The 13,477-nt window shown below is 39.5% G+C and overlaps 1 protein-coding gene across 1 annotated transcript; it reads right to left on the bottom strand.

Moving 5' to 3' along the window:
• Window positions 1-5,280: 5,280 nt before the first annotated feature.
• Il36g (interleukin 36 gamma) lies at window positions 5,281-11,580 on the bottom strand. The gene is made up of 4 exons (XM_020151529.2): window positions 11,547-11,580; window positions 10,941-11,045; window positions 9,864-10,003; window positions 5,281-6,223 (listed from the first exon to the last, which is right to left on the bottom strand). The coding sequence occupies exons 1-4, from the start codon at window positions 11,578-11,580 to the stop codon at window positions 6,014-6,016; spliced, it is 489 nt and encodes a 162-aa protein (XP_020007118.1). The 3' UTR covers window positions 5,281-6,013.
• Window positions 11,581-13,477: the final 1,897 nt, after the last annotated feature.

The following is a 13,477-nucleotide window of genomic DNA, read 5'->3' on the forward strand; positions in this document are numbered from 1 at the left end:
AGAGGAGGACAGAGACACTTAAATAAATGTTTGAAGGCACAAGTCACAGGTAATTGAAGATTACCAGGCATACAAGTAAACAAGAACACATGAACAAGAACCAGAGAGAGAGAGAGAGAAAAGAAGAAAAAGAGGAGGAGGAGGAGAAGAAGAAAAAGAAGAAGAAGAAGAGGAGGAGGAGGAGGAAGAGAAGAAGAAGAAGAAGAGGAGGAGGAGGAGGAGGAGAAAGAGGAGGAGGAGGAGGAGGAGGAGGAGGAGGAGGAGGAGGAGGAGGAGGAGGAGGAGAAGAAGAAGAAGAAGAAGAAGAAGAAGAAGAAGAAGAAGAAGAAGAAGAAGAAAAAGAAGAAGAAGAAGAAGAGAAAAGGAAGAAGAAGAAGAAAGAGAAGAAAAGAGATGTAGTAAAAGCATATTCACACAGACTTCAGGTTTTGTAATTATTTTACACAGTGCTTAAAACTACTGTTCTGCCCATGTTTAAGAAACAAAAAGCTGGGCAGCAGTGACTCACACTTGTAATCCTAGTTACTTGGGAAGCTGAGATTGGGAGGACTGTGATTCAAGGCCAGATCATGAGACTGCTCTCTCAAGCAATAGTGGTGATATGTACCTGTCATCCTGCTACATGGAGACTGAGATCAAGAGGAAAAAAGTTTGCAAGACCCCATCTCAATAGACAAAGGAAAAGCTTTGCATGGTGGTGAGCACCTGTCATCCCATCTATGGTGGGAAGCCTAAAATAGGAGGATCATTGCCAAACTGCAAAATTAAGTATGACCCTATCTCAAAAATAACTGGAGCCAAAAAAGGGTGGAGGCATGGCTCAAGTGGCTTTGTACCTGCCTAACAAGTACAAAGCCCTGAGTTCAAACCCTAGTACTACAAGAAAAAAATCAAATAACAAACATGAAAATATTTTTCTAGAACAGAAAACTACAGAAAGTGACAGATTGAAGGAGTCAAAAAGCACTTCCATAACTATAGCATAATAAAATAAGCCAAAAACTTAATTAGCAGCAGATACCATGCAGCAAAACAGAGAATTAGTAAGTTAATAAATAAGAAATCAATATTGCAGCACAGACACAAGAAAGCAGGAAAACATAAGAGTACTGTATGGAGAATAAAGTGAGATGGTCTAGAATATTGATTGGAGTCCCAGGAGGAAAAATTAAATGGGACAAAGTCATTATTTGAAAATACAATAGTTGGAAATACACTCAGGCTAATAGACACCAATTCACAAATTCAAAAAACACAATAAAGTTTCAATTGCACAAGTAACAAGAAATGCACACATATAAGCTCATCAGAATGAAATTTCATAGAACTAAAGACAAAAATGAAATAGTTAAGGAAGCAAATTATAAATAGTCATTTCCTCCTAGGGAGCAAGATTGACAACCAACTTCTCAACTATGACAATGGAAACCAGAAGACAGTAGAATAATATCTTAAAATGCTGAATTCTGGTACTCTGCAAATTTTCTTTCCAGATTAAAGGCAAATCAAGTTGTTCTCAGACAGAAATTCAAAGTTCATCATGAACAGAAGCTCACTTAGAGGAATAACTTTTTTAGTTTTTAATTTTTTCATTTTATCATACATTAATAATATGAGGGGATTCTGTTGTTATAATTCCATAAATGCATGCAGTGCAATGTACTTTGAAGAAGTTTACCCCTTCCATTATATTCCCATTTTCCCTTTCCCTCTCCTCTGTCTTTCAAACAGTATTTTGTAGATTTCATTATCCTATCTTCACATGTATATATGCAACATATTTCCATCCTCTTCACCCTCAGTATCCTTTCCTTTTCTCCCTCCCCCCTCCCCCAATTTCCCATAAGGGAATAATTACAAGTGCACTTCAAGCAAGAGAATTCTTTTTAAAATTTTATTAGCATATAGTAATTGTACAAAATGATGGTTTTCATTATGAAACAGAGAATTCTTGATAGAAAGGAAGTACACAGTTTTTGAGAAATAGTTTTTGGTCTGTTATTAGGCCCTAGTGGAGACAGGGCGTTTAGAATAATTAGACACTGAGTGACCAACCATCACAGTATGATTTGAGTCTTTTCAAACTATAAACCACAAGCCAGACATGCCCCCACAGAAGGTCATTGTAAAATAAGGATGACTCATTCAGAAGCGAGCCCATGCAGGACCAGACGGCACACGTAAGATGCACGAGTAGATAACCCAACCTCCATATCACCTATCAGAGTTGCACCAGTGCTCTTCCCCTAACGTGTACCTATCGTTGTGTGGTCACATACAACTACACTAATGAAGAGAAAAAGCTCAAGTTCAGTTTACACATGGGTCACTTCAACATGGGTTGTATGCCAAAAATTAATGTCAGTTGCAATACAGCCACATGTGAACAAATTGGAGTGGCCTTAAAAGACTTACAGGCAGCCTCCAGCTGCCACAGTTTTGAGCCTACTGCTGGGTTCATGTCAAGGTTCCTATCCCTGTGGGCTGTTTCCAGAAAATGGCTGAGTGCAACAGGGGTTCTAAAGCCAGGCCTTCCTACTGATGTGGACTTGGCTCAATAGCTAGCCTTGGTTCTGAGGCTCTCCATCAGCCCAACAAAGACTCTCTCAAACCTGTCACAGCTGCACTGCAGTCTCAGGCTTTCTATCCCCACTCCTTCTTCTCTCTTTCCTGTCATCTGTGTAAACCATGCCTCACAGTCTGAAGGCCCTCTAAACCTACTCCTAATGCTTCCCCTTGGTCCTACCAAGGTATTAAGTCTCTTAGTATCTTAACTGGTAAACACCCACACAGGCATGACACATCACAATGAATGAATCCTAGGAACATGAAGATGTAAAAGAATACATACAGTATGATTTAATTTACATGAATTTTTAAAACATGCAAAACAAAACAATATCTACTTTATGAATATATACATAGCTGGTAAAATTATAACAAAATGCAAGGCAATAGTGACCATCAAATTTAAGATAACAGTTTGCTTAAAACAAAAGGAGTACACCTGACAAAAGGAAATTACTCAAAATTCAAAGCTTACAGGTTAGACAACTGATGTTCTTGAAAACATCCCTTCATTCCAAGACCATGACCATGCCCTGAGTATTTCACATAGTAGAACAATAAAATTTTTCATCAGTCTTCTTGGCTGTGATCTTTCCATTTCCAAAAACAAAAGCTTTCACTAAATGTAGCCTGTTTTCTCAGGCCTCACCAGCCCCTAGAAAGGGGGGTCACACTGAGATGAGACACCCCTTCAGTTAGCTGTCTCACACAAAGCTGTAAGTAGAGGGTGATTCACCACAGTAGCACTGAGCGTGGCTTTTCCACCCCTCCAGCCCTCACTGTGGTGGATAGCTTGTCTATCACCTTACAGCTTAGGAACTACATTTGGTTTCCAACCCATATGATAGAGGGAGCTTTCAGAGTGGTAAAAATAAAGCCTGTACATAGAATTTTGCTTCCTGACATCTCTTGTGCTCAGATAAATGTTATATGACCTCTTCAAAACACAGCCCAGACAATATGAATTGTTTAGTTTTTAGCTATGTCAAAATTACACCTACATGTGACTTTTAAAAATCAATCATTTATTCTAGTTTTGTTACAAAGCAGAGCAGCCACTCTTTCCAGCTACTCTGACAACTGTTCTTAATTCTGAAATGTTTTTGATATTCACCTACATATCTTCAAATACTGTGGGTATGTTCCTACTTCTTCATTTTGTTAGTTTTGGTATAAGCATCCTTCTATGGAAGTTAAAGTTTTAGCTCTCTCATACACAAATCTACCTAGCCCCTAACTACATGCACACACACACACACATACACACATACATCCATCTATCCATGTATCCTCCCAAAATATTTATACCATAATTTTGTATAAATTACCACATAAAATTTATATTATTATTGCAATGTAAATACTATTGCTGGGCCACATAGTAACCTATGCTAACATTTCTTCTCCTGAATAATTTAATGTTTTCTCTGGAATAAAGAGAAGAGCAAAATCATAGTGGCCCTTTGATCCCTTGAATGTGAGCAGTTTTTGCTCATGGTAGCTTTTAGAACTTTCTATTTGTCCTTTCCTTGTCAATGCAACCACTGTTCTGAACTTCCTATAAATGAACTCATGCAACATGTATCATCCATGGTACCATTTTTGACATTCATCTAGTTGAAACTCTATCAGTAGTTAATTTTATTTTATGGCTGAGCAGTATTGGATGCACTACGATTTGTTTATCCACTCACTGGTTGATAGAAATTTGAGTTCTTTCTAGCTTTTGAAATGTTATGAAATTTTATTTGATGACTTGACATTTTATAGAAGTCATTTTGCTCAATTCACCTTTAAATCATTCATGAGAACAGAACTTTAAAGAAGTAAATGGCAATGAAATCAGCAAGACACATATACACTTTTAAATATCTCTGTTTCTGTCAAAATGCACAGATTAATCTGCATCTTTTTTACATGCAAAAGTCCACTGGAATTAGATAATCTATCAGTATTCCCTTGGGTCCCTGGCAAAATATTAATTTATAAACCTAATAAGTTGCCATTTCTAGGACAGGGGGTTTTAATATACTAGGTGTGGGATCCCTGGGGTTTAATGCACAACCCAGATGATTCTGATGTTTCAAGTTTGAGCAATGCAGTGTGTAATAGGTACATTTCAGCCTTTATGTCATTATGTAATGTTGGGTGGCAAGAAGTGTTCTGACCTGGGTGGGTCATCTGCAGATAGACTGCAAGTTTAGGGCAACCCCAATGATGAGAGTGAAATGGCTCACACTTTGCCATGCAGTCTTGCTCAGGGCAATTGTTGCTGATTTCTTACATGTTTCACAGCATTCTGACTCAAGCAGACAGGAACTTAAAGACAAAAATCAAGAGTGTTTTCATTTCTAGTTCTAGTACTAAATGTCAGTGCCATCCTCAGTAAATCAGGCCTAATCCATCTACCTCCCTTTCCTCACTCATAAAATGAGAAGGTTGGAATAGATGATGTCATTAATGAAAATTATTCCAATACTGATAAAAGGCAAAAAATATCACCTCACTGTATTAGTACTTCATTTGAGTCACTGCTTACCATAAATTTGTAGAAAACAAAGAGCAGATGATTTTATTTCAGTAGAGATCCAAATGACATCGGTCTTGTAGAAAAGTTAATATCTAAAATTGATAGTTCATGAAATGGAGGCAAAGAATATACCTAGATACATGGAAGAAAACAGAAAAAGTCAAAAAAGAGAAGCTGCCTCATACAAACAGGACTGGGATGGGAGAATATTGCTTTTAACTATAAGCCTGCATTACTTTGGCAAGAATCTTAAAACATTTGGAAAAATCTAAACAACAAAAGCTGATGTTTTATTGCCATGAATTACTAATTGTAGTCATTGTTCTCAGTCCTGAAGCAAGGCAGCATCTTTAGTCCCCAAGCTCAGAAGTTACCAGGTAGTGTCTTCAGGTCTGGCCATGGTACTTCAGCATAGATTGAATAGTTCTAATCATTCTGTAACTGTTAATTCCTCCTAGAATCAAAAAAATCCTCTCTCCTGGCATGTTTAGCCCTCTACAACAATCAGTTGCTAAAGATCCAAAGGAACCAAGTAGTGTAATGAATGTTAGTTTGGAGCTTCTGCTACTCAAATGTAAAGATATTTGATATAGTAAGTAGGTAAAAACCAGGTGTGGAGCAGGTCAATGACTTTCCATCAATAGCATGGTGAGCTATTTCTCTTGCCTCATGCTTTGTGGGTTGGATGGCTTCAATCTGAGAGTCTTGCACCAATATATCCCACCAGCTTCTGAGTCCACATTCTGTTCTTCAGTGGTCATGAGGTCATTGCTTCTTCAGCTATAAAATGAAAACAGCCCACCCTCTCCGGGCCAATGTGAAAATAACACTAGATCATTCAAATGGAGGAATGCTGGGACCTTGAAAATTTCTGAGACAAAGAACTCTGGCCAAACTGCAACCTCCAAGCTGAGTTCAATTCTTTAAATCTAAATGGAAGTTAGTGTTGTAATGTTTCCCTTGGTCTGAAGTGAGGACGATTGGCTTGCCTTTCTTGGAGGAGGCAATGAAGCTGCCTGGGAAGGCCACGGACTCGAAGGTGGATGTACTACCCGTCATGATGTGGTAAAAAAGGAAGGGCTTCACCAGCTCAGCTTGGTTGTACAGATCTAAAACATTTCCTTCCTAAAATGAGAGAGAATACCCGTGAGGAGAAACAGAAGTTGTCTGAGATGTTCAAAGTTATTTGCATGCAACCAATAAATATTCCAAAATATTCAAGAAAGCCTTATCTGTATGTTAAAATAAGACAACAAAAATTCATTTCAGAGGAGCAGCAGAGTGAACACACAAAATCTCACCTTACCAACTCCACCCTCAAATCAAGGGAGGTTGTAAGGGACACTTTAGTGAACAAGAGGCCACACTTGAACAACAAATTGGTACTCTTCTCACACAAGAGGCTGAAAGGAATCCACAAGGTAGAAGATGAAAATTTGCAAAAGCCAAGAATCTTCCTTACCAGAGCCTCACAGTGCCCTGTAAGAGCAACTATTATGGGAAAGGACAGTCAGTTTGGGGAAATGCGTTGCTACCCAATTGCTAAACACATGAGAAAGAGAAGCACAAACATGAAAAATACCCAGAGGGTCTAACAAATCAAAGGACTTTACCCAAAGAAAATCGAGCAATCTGAAAATGTCTTCTGTGTCATACATAGAACTGTATGTTGTGTGTGTATATGTTTGTATATACATACATTGTGTGTTTAGGTAAAATAAGCTTTTCTAAATAAATCACATATGTGCAAGATCTCAGGAGAAACACAGTGAAGTCTATAATTTAGTTACATTCCACTCTGAGTGGGGAAATTCTTCCTCCATAGGTTTCCTTTACTCAGTTAATGGCTTGCAGTTATTTTGGGTGGCCCAAACCCTAGGAGTCATCCTGTATATTTCTTTCTTTGGTCACCGAACATCTAACAGCAGCAAGGCCTATGGACTATATTTCCCGAATTGAGCCATTTCTTGTGTACTCCTGGCACCAGCACACACTGCCAACCCTCAATCCAGGATCTCTGGCTTGGAAGACTATGATGATCTCCTAACTGTTCTCAAATCTACTTTATTCCCTATCAACCATTTTCCACAAAGCAGTTGAGGACATTTTAAACCTAAATCAATATAAAACATTAAATTGTATTTCCTTTGGCTTAAACTTCTTGCATGATTTTCTGTTGTAATTATTGTGAAATTCAAACCATCTAACCAAGCATGTAGGGTCTACACCACCCAGCTCTTGCCTACATCACTGTGCTTAACACTGACCATTGTCTGAAAGCTGATTCTGCTCCAGCCACAACTGTCTTTCGCCTTTCCCTCAAAGACACCAAGATGTTCTTGTCTAAGGTCCTGGATTTACTCTGCTTGGGCACTCTACTCCCACACCTGTCCAGGCAGGCTCTTCCACTCTCATCTCAGATGTCTCCTCCTTGGAGAGAATATCACTGAGAATCCTAGCCAAAGCAACCTTGAGTCCAACCCCTTGCCCATTACTGTTGTTCCTGGGTTATTTTCTTCATTAGTACAACACTATCTAAATTTAGCATTTTCACCTGCCAACCATAAGACTATTGTCATACTTGTTCCTCTCTGTATTCCTCAATATATAGGAAAGCCCCTGGCATTCTGAGGAGGCTTGCTGAATATTTCATAATTGAAGAACTACCTTCTCATTTCAAACTCTTCCTTCATTCCACTTTCAGCTTTCAACTCTTTAAGAAAGTTGGCATGATTAGAAAAGAACTTCTACAAACCAAGCTATGACATGGGCCCCCAGCACATCTCACCCATACCTGCTCTCCCTGCCTGAGAAGGACTAGGCAATGCGTCCTGTTTGTACTCACTTATCTGTATTTCTCTAGCCATCTCCCTGCTCTCATGTACTTCATTAATTTTGCTTTTGGTACTCAATCATTTCCATCAGCTTATTTGCTTTTATTTCTATCATCTTAGAAAGTATAGTCATGAACCACTTAATGATGGGGACACACTCCGAAAAAAAGTGATCTCATCATTGTATCAACATTACAGAATGTTCTTACATGAACTAAAACATCTACAATATTGCTAGGTGATATAATCTTAGAAAATCACCATCTTATATGCAGTCCATTGTTGAATGAAACATTTGTTACGCATCATATGACTGTATTTTGACTACTGCCACCACTGCCAGTTCCCTCTTGCAGAAAATTTCTTGCAATAGTTGCCAATATTTACTGTCTCTGATTCCTATCTTTAAATTCACTCCATGTAGGCTTTCACCCCACTATTCCACCACTGTGCCAACACTGTCCTCACCAATGTCTCCAATGGCCCATGCATTGCCAAATACAAGGGTTTATTCTCATCTGGGGACAAAAGCACAACAGAAGAGTAACTTAACATACAGGATAAAACTGAAAATTAAATTCTTAGTCCTCATCTGACTGATGAGATACACTCTGTCAGCAAATTCTGTTGCTTGCACTTAAAATATTTCCAGAATCTGATCCACTTCTCTCCCCTCTACTACTATCCCTTGCCCATTGAATCACACCAACTCACCCCAAAGCTTCCCAGGGATGTTCGTAATTGGCCCTCATTGTCTGTGATCAACCTGGAGCAAGAGTGATCCTTTTTAGACCCAATTTTATTCATGTTACACCTCTGTTCTAATCATTCTGAGTTTCTCATTTCACTCAGATGGCAAGGCTTAGTCCTTACAGAGGATGACAAGGCCCCTCCTGGTCTGCCTTTCTCTCACTGAATTTCTCCTTCCTCAGTTCACTCCTACATATCTGTCTTCACTGGTCATGGGACTCACCCTCACTGTATGCCCTGATGACTAATATCACTGTCTCCTAAGCTCAGCTAAAATTTAACCATCACAGTGACACCTGCTGTACCATTCATCACTGCAACCTGACTCCACCTCTGTTTCTGATACTCCAGTCTCTTTATCCTGCTCTAATTGTTTTGTTTTTTTCTAGGAGGCATGACACCCTTTAACATATCACAAATCTACCTGCTTTATATTTATTATTTTCTGTTTCTCTCCTCCCCTTAGAATCCAAGACCCATGAGTTCAGGACTCTTTGCCATTCTGTGTAGAGATATATCTCAAGTGCTAAAAGCCAGTTAAGTACCCACATATTTTCTGAATTAAACTGAATCAGATTGAGTTAAATAAATCAAAGTAAATTTTATTAAACAAGAACAGATACATATATGTATATACTTAAATTCATATATTCTTATATTTTATATAGACATATCTCTATACAAAATAAACCAGAACTTAGGAATTAGAATAACAAAGACTGATATTCCAGAAAAATACTATAGAATGATGATTTAGCAGATAACACAAAACTAAAAATGTAATTCTGAATTGGGAAACTGTATCAAAAAATTCCCTCAGAATACAACAAAAAATAAATTAAAAGTATGGAAAAATAGGTGAGATATTGTGAAATACTAACGTGAGATCTAAGAGTTCCAATGGCTGATGAAGTATTCCAAAAGGAGAAATAAGACAGAATTAGAGCATGCTTAGAGAAACAATGACTGAGAACAACTTAAAATTAAAGAAATACAGGAATCCTCAACTAATGAGCAATGGGATAAACTAAAGTCTATTGTATAACTCAAAAAGAGCTGGGAATAAACATGCTCAGGAAAATAAGAATATTTCTCTTTTCATGCTAAAATTGATCTCATACCAAATAAAATTCATAAAGAAAAACTGACTTCTTTAAATGTCATTTTTCTTAGTCACTGACCTTCAGCTTCAGCATGGGCTGTCCTTTAATACTCTCACAAAACAGACACATATCTGGACTCTTGATTCCCATATAAATGGGATTCCCTTTGTCTTGCTCAAGGGACTCTGGATACTTGCTCGGGATGACAGTGATAGTGACTATAAAGATAAGATGGGAAGAAGGTGTCATTTTCATTTTGAAATCAGGGAAAGTGAATAGTTCTAATAATTCCAACTGATTTAGCAGGGTAGTATCTTTCTGGAGAGGCTGGAAGATACCTGAAGAGTGTAATCCCTGCTACTCCAGATCCACCAAATGGCCAATCACCATATTCATCCAACTTCACCAATCCATCCATCCCATATGGCAATCACTGCCCTAGTAAATGGAGCAGACATGGAGTTAGACAGGTGGCACACCTGCTTTTGAGATCTTCACACCTCTGCTTGACTGCCTGGGAATGGAAAGCTCTTACCCCAAAGAACAACTCTGATCCTTAAAGAGCTTTGTTCATTAGCATATTTTGCCTAATATAATGCTGAAATTTGCCTTTCTATAGTCTTCACCCCGTTAGTCCCTTTATGATACATTGAGGTCATTTAGAACAAGTTACTCCTCGTGTATTGAACAGATCAGCTGTTTCAGATCAATGAAAGCAGCTCCCTCATTCTCAAGGAGGTTCCTCCATCATATCTGATTTCTTTACCTTCATCTGAGACCTATATCCCCCTGACTTATCTTCCAGGTGAGTGTAAAATTCTACCCCCTGCAGGTGGGCTCCATTGTTTTTTGACATATTTCTGTATGTACATATTGTTATTTGTACATATTTATGGAGTACAATTTGATAATTGATACATGTATATACTATGTAATAATGGCCAAATCAAGATAATCAGCACATCTATCACGTCATATATTTATCATTTCTTTTTGTGGCAAAAGTATTCAAAAACCTCTTTTCTAGCTATTTTGGAGCACACATTTGCTATTAATTATAGTCACCCTACTGTGCAACAGACCATTAGCACTGTTGTTTAAACAAGAAGCTGTGCCAGTGTGGAGGGGTGGAGCAGCCACAGGATGATCACTCACCTGATTTCACAGAGTCAGTCAGTGGAACTGTCATAAGAGTCTGATCCTGGAGAAGCCACACTAGCTGATCTAAATCAGAGATCCTCCCAGTCTCAGGATTATGTGCTGCAGTTTTGGTGGAAACAAATAATGAAGACACATGAAGACCAGGGTTACTTTACTAGACACTAAGAGAAAGAGTATCTAATCCAGGCCCTTCATTAAGGAAGATCAGGGGGTTATACCCCAAAACTGTCAGCCCTCATGTGACCCATCATTCCAGGCTTTCTTTCCAGTAAAGCTGTGGGGCTGATAAGGAAGTTAAGGGCTACCAAGGAGGGTAACTAGGCTAATAGGGCAAGACAGAGATAATAAGCAGCCCCATGGCACACATATGTCAAGTCCAAGCTATTGTCTTTTACTCTGCTCTGTGTTGGCCAATGCTGGGGCCTGGAGCTACAGCAATGAATCAGCAATGGCACTCCAGATGTCCAAGGCCCAGTGGCAGGTGGACAGCACCAGGTGGTAAGGGCCAAACACAGGAAGGGACAAAGAATGCTGAGGTGTCCAAAGGACACAGATGTCACTACAAGATGCCCAGGCCTCCAGACCTCATGCCAATATTACCTCCAAATATAGTTTTCTCTACTACGTTGTTCATAGTGGAATTATCTCAGCACCTGGGAGAGATGATCCTCAGGAGATATTTCCAATACCCTTCTGGGAACCTGAACCCTCAGGCTCTCATTCTAGACAGCGAGTTGAGATGCTCAGGCTAACATGAAGCTGCCATCAAAAAAGAGCTGCGCTACCTCCTAGGACAAATCTTCAAGGCAGTATCAGGGAGAGGAGAATAGGCAGAACTTTCCTCCACCCAGAAACCCCACTAACATTATCTTCCAAGGTCAGACATGACATTTGACCCTAAATACTCATGGGTCCCTGATGCCTATGCCTACTCCTTCCAGAGGCCCCTTCCCTATGGTATCTGTTTCTTCCTAGGGGCAAGGGAAAGACTCAAACCAGGAAATTCTGTCAGAATCACAGCAACTCCCCAGTGACAGGCAATGAGTCTCACACAGGACAAGACCTAGAATTACCCTAACATGGACCTATCCTTTTATTGAGCCCCAAATTACAGAGCATCCCAAAGTCAGAGTGCTTTCCAGCTATGGTCAATACCTGGTAAAAAAGGGCCTTTATTGAAAGTCCAGGGACCAGTAGCTTCCAAGAGTAGCAATGGGCTCTTGACAGAGCTTGGGTCATTTATCTAGATGCAGAAATGGAGGAACCAGCTTCTTCTGTGAGGTATGATAAAGGTAAGAAATAAATCCAGTTTCTCCTTCCAAAAGATCCTGGAATGCTCAAATGAGGACATCTCAAAATCAGCAGGAGTATGACTTGTCTGGCTACCAGAGAAATAATTGCTGAGCCAAGCCCAAGTCAGCCACAAGGAAACAGAGTTGATGACATACTCTAGGTCTCTCACAAAGGAGAGACTAAGGGATTTCCCCAGAACTCAGCTGTCCTGCCATGTCACTCTGGGGTTAAGACTAGAAATGCCAGGCACCTGTATGCCTGGGATTCCACTGGGAGCCTGCCCCTCTGTAGTCAGGTAAAAGGAATCCAGAAGAGTCTCCTTGTTCAATTTCCCCTACTTTCTATCCCCATATCCTTTCTGGCCTTGGAGAAACATGGTCCTTTCTTATTGAGGTCCTAATTCTATCTCTCACTTTTGGTTCTAACTTATCTGTTACACTAGAAGAGAGTGTGATAATGAATTCTAATACACATCTGTTCAAAGTCAGGCTTAGCCATTGCCACTTCTCTTGAGTTCCTTCTTCCCAGCTAATCATTCCCTCCATTATGTATCCATCAACATATCCTCTTTCTTGGGATGCTCACCAAAAAAGTAGTGTCTAAAATGTCCCATTACCTAGCTTCCAAATCCCTGTGGTCTTGTTTCAGTCAGGATCCAATCTGAAAAACAACCCACACTAGGAAACTGCAAACAAAGGGATCTGAATACAAGGAATTGGGTACACATATTTTGGGAGGCTAAAGAATAAAAAAGAATTGCTGTGGTATCCCAGATAGTAGCAACTATGGGAAGGAAGCAAACTAGAACAAAAGAACCTACGAGTTCAGCTGAAGAATTATAGGATTGATGTCCAGACCTCAGGGCGGGGCCATTCTCTACCAAACTGATGCTCAGACCCTAAAAAGAGAGCACCATGTACAATCTGGAGGGTGGTCACAAGGATAGAGAGGAGATCCCAAACAACAGTTGCAAGAGGGCCGAAGTGACACAACCCAGAGGGCTGCATTTTCATTGATCTGAAAGGTTCCAGGTATAACTTACATTTTCCATACCCAGATGAAGATTTCAAAAACCTGCATAGTTTGGTGACATGTATCCTCCTTAGCTTAAGCTTACCATTCAATAGCTTCCTAGCATTAAGAGAATCTAGCCCAAATTCCCAGTATTCATCATCCATTCTGAAGTCCCTAGTTTAAATTTAGTGTGAATTAATATCAGAAAACTTTGAGGAAATAGG

The sequence above is a fragment of the Castor canadensis genome, chromosome 12, assembly GCF_047511655.1.
Source record: "Castor canadensis chromosome 12, mCasCan1.hap1v2, whole genome shotgun sequence".
Taxonomy (NCBI): Eukaryota; Metazoa; Chordata; class Mammalia; order Rodentia; family Castoridae; genus Castor; species Castor canadensis.